The sequence below is a fragment of the Cibotium barometz genome, chromosome 6, assembly GCF_041138505.1.
Source record: "Cibotium barometz isolate CiBa-2024 chromosome 6, ASM4113850v1, whole genome shotgun sequence".
In the NCBI taxonomy this organism is placed as follows: domain Eukaryota; kingdom Viridiplantae; phylum Streptophyta; class Polypodiopsida; order Cyatheales; family Cibotiaceae; genus Cibotium; species Cibotium barometz.
The window spans coordinates 4,297,696-4,301,093 of NC_141051.1; the positions used below are offsets into that span (position 1 = coordinate 4,297,696).

The 3,398-nt window shown below is 39.1% G+C and overlaps 1 protein-coding gene across 1 annotated transcript; it reads right to left on the reverse strand.

The window, feature by feature from the left end:
• Positions 1 to 454: 454 nt before the first annotated feature.
• On the reverse strand, positions 455 to 2,989 carry LOC147637363 (uncharacterized). The gene is made up of 2 exons (XM_086798837.1): positions 2,885 to 2,989; positions 455 to 2,753 (listed from the first exon to the last, which is right to left on the reverse strand). Exon 2 carries the CDS (start codon positions 2,744 to 2,746, stop codon positions 455 to 457), a length of 2,292 nt encoding a protein of 763 aa, XP_086654963.1. The 5' UTR covers positions 2,747 to 2,753; positions 2,885 to 2,989.
• Between the last annotated feature and the right edge of the window lie 409 nt (positions 2,990 to 3,398).

Sequence of the window (3,398 nt, forward strand, 5' to 3'; positions counted from 1 at the left end):
TCTCTCACACACACACACACACACATGCATGCACATTGCACACACACACATATACTAGAAACTTGAAAGAGATGTAACATATGATCACATCCATAAGCATTAGATGCTTGTACTATAGGAAAAGGAGAAAAAAGAGCTTTTTCATCAATGATTCAATCTTAGAATCCTTAGAAAATTAAATGGTTCATAATTTATGATGAAATCTGAAAGCTCCACAAATATAAGAGAAAAGATATATCATCTTCTTAATGACTTCACAAACTATACATTAGATACTTATGCTATAGGAAAAATAAACAAAGAGCATTTCATGAATGATTTAATCTTAGAAACATAGAAAATGAAACCATTCATAATTTATGATGAATATGAAAGCTCAAAAAATACAAGAGGAAAGATCTATCCTCTTCTTAATGAATTCACAAAATTAGAAATTAAGTTCTACTTAGTTGCATCAAACTTGGCATGTTCTTCTAGCTTTCACAAGCTCCCATATTTTATACACTTCCTCCCACTCAATGCAAGTGGAATCTGGCGGTCCAAGTAATGACACTCTCATGAGTGCTTCCAATGTTTCAACTTTCAAGCATTGACGTCTATTGCTCTTGATAAGGTTTTGCTTGGAAAAGCCCCTTTCACAAGCCACTGATGAAATGGGAAGCACTAAAATTGCTTGCCATAATCGCACCATGTTAGGAAAGGCATCACATTGTGATGTACATGAAAACACTTGCCATGCATCCTTGAAAGGCATTCCACCACATCCAATATACATCCTGCTCACAAACTTTGAAAGCTCCTTTTTGCATCCCTCTGCATTTACTACATTGTCTCCAAGTTTTGTTAACAATCTTGACAACCAAAGAGAAGTCATCTCCCCTCTAGTCTTTTCATTATGAGGATAATACACAGGACTAAATAATTTAGTCGCATTGAAAAAATACATGTCTGGAAACCTATCATTAATGCAATCAATCAACTTTTGCACAAATTCTTTTGCCATGAGAATACATGCATCCTTAGTGCCATCTGCCACATCCAATGCATAACCATCCTTATCTTTCCCAGGCATACAATGATACAAGAGCATATGCACATATTCTTTTCCTTCCTGATTTGTGTGACATAACACACCATTTCGAGTTCTTTCCATGAACCCTTTTACATGCTTTGTGTCTTTGCCAAAATCTGTACCTAAAAACTTTGTTTGGAGAGAGGATATTGTCTCCTCAATGTAGGTGGTTAAAGAAGAGATGTCTATTGTTTCTTTCTGAAACTCTCTATTAAGAGCATCCAAATCCAACAATACATCAGCAAGCATATGAATCCAAAATAAAACTTTGTAGACTCGCAACTTATCATACCAAGCCTTAGCACCTTCCTTCCAAAAGCTCAAGATAGCAGGAATCAACTTTGTCAATCGTTTCATCACTGCACCTCTAGCAAGCCATCGTACCTCATGAATTTGCAAAACCTCTAGCACATGAATGTTCATTTCATGAAGAAGTTTTTGAAACTTCTTATGCCTCACACTAGAGGCACTAATCCAAGAGTAGATTTTATTTGCAATTTTATCAATATATGACAAGCATGGAAAGCATTTACAAGCATCAAGAACCGCCAATGCCTCTCTATGTGCAACACAATGCACGCTGAGAATATGTGGTACAATTCCTGCAAGCTTAGCAACAAGACCATCACGGCATCCAAGCATTGAGCTATCACCATCAGTAGATATGCCTACTAAGCGTTGCAAATCAAGTCCAGCATGAGAAAGTGCCTTTATGATTACATCAAATTTTGTTTGTGCACATCCATCCTCAACCAAAAGAAGTCTCATAAACTCAACTTTACATATTCCCATCCCTTCATTTCCCAAAAATGCAACATAGATAATCAAATGTTTCTCTAGTCCCCTATCTGTAGTCTCATCAACAGTGAGAGCATAAAAGGGGCTAGACAAGAGCTCACGCAAATGAAAATCATGTAGATATTGAGAGATAGAGAAAATGAACTCTTTACCTGCCATAGTGTTGGTGTAAGTACCAAACAACTTTTTGGGTGGCATATTGTTCACTTCCAAATCATGGGCAAGTTCACATAATGCTTCAAACTTCATGATTGCCAAATCTTGTTTTGCAATAAAATAAGCCAATTTCATGCATGTTATAACCCGATTTTTGGACTTACCTTTCATCACATTAATATGCTTAGGCATCTTAACATTGTTTTCATTACACCATCTCGAGCGTGAAAAGCCATGCTCCTTAGAAAGGTGATGCTTATGGATAGCACCAAGCTGAATGATTTTGCAACCCTTTCCCCTACCCCAAGGTCCCTTTGCTCTATACTTTTCACACCATATGCATTTCATACGCTCTATGTCTCCATCTACAATGAGTTTCAAAAATTTGTAGGTACCTTCCCATTCTACTCTATACTTACGAATACATTGCTTCTTGGTTGAGGAGTCTCCCTTGTTCAACTCTATCGATGGAGGTGAGGTTTCATTCAATCCAAACATTTCCACATCATCATGCAGCTCATCCTCTCTATCCTCAATCTCTTCATTGCCCGCATTATCATCACTACAACTAGGTGTCCCAAATACTTCATACTCCCATTCCCTCCCTGGGGTAGAAGAACATGCTTTAGCCTTAGCTTTAGGGGGTAGTTTAGGTTGAGCTTGAACTTTCGGTGGAGCACGAGGTAAGCCTAGAACTTGGAATAATGTAGGTTGATTCATTATTGTACTACACCAATATTAAGAAAGCTTATTTAGTATATGCTCTTTAATATGAAATTTAATTTGAAGTAAGCAAAGTTTAATAACTTATAATAAACATACATTTCAATATGCAATATATGGTTATAGATGACTTACATGCCCAATCAAATGTTCTCCCTTGATGTGTATGGTGACACTAGCTATCTGAATAAATGCATGTGTGCATTCCTCCCAGGCTCCCAGAACATATCAAAGGGCAGGTCCGGGCTGATTATTCAAAGAAGAAAGAAAGAATTAGAAATTTAGACGGTCCTTTCCGAAAAAATTAAAAAGCATATACCAAAAAAACCCTACCTTACCCTACCCTACCCCAATCTTCGCCACCTTTCCTTTCTCTGCGCACCCCCCCCCCCACCGCCTTTCTCTGCGCATCTTGCCACCTTTCTCTGCGCACCCCCTTGCATACCCCTGCACCCTACAGGCTACACCCTCTGCAGTGAGAACATGCCTCCCCCTAGCCTCACCGCCCTCCCTCTCCATCGCATCACATCTCCAGACTCCACCCCTGGCCCACCCTCCTCTGCTACCCGTAACCCCAATCCCTTCTCTTTGCGCACCCCACGGTCCACCCCTATTTGCTTCGCCTCTTCTTACTCATGGCTTCATCCAA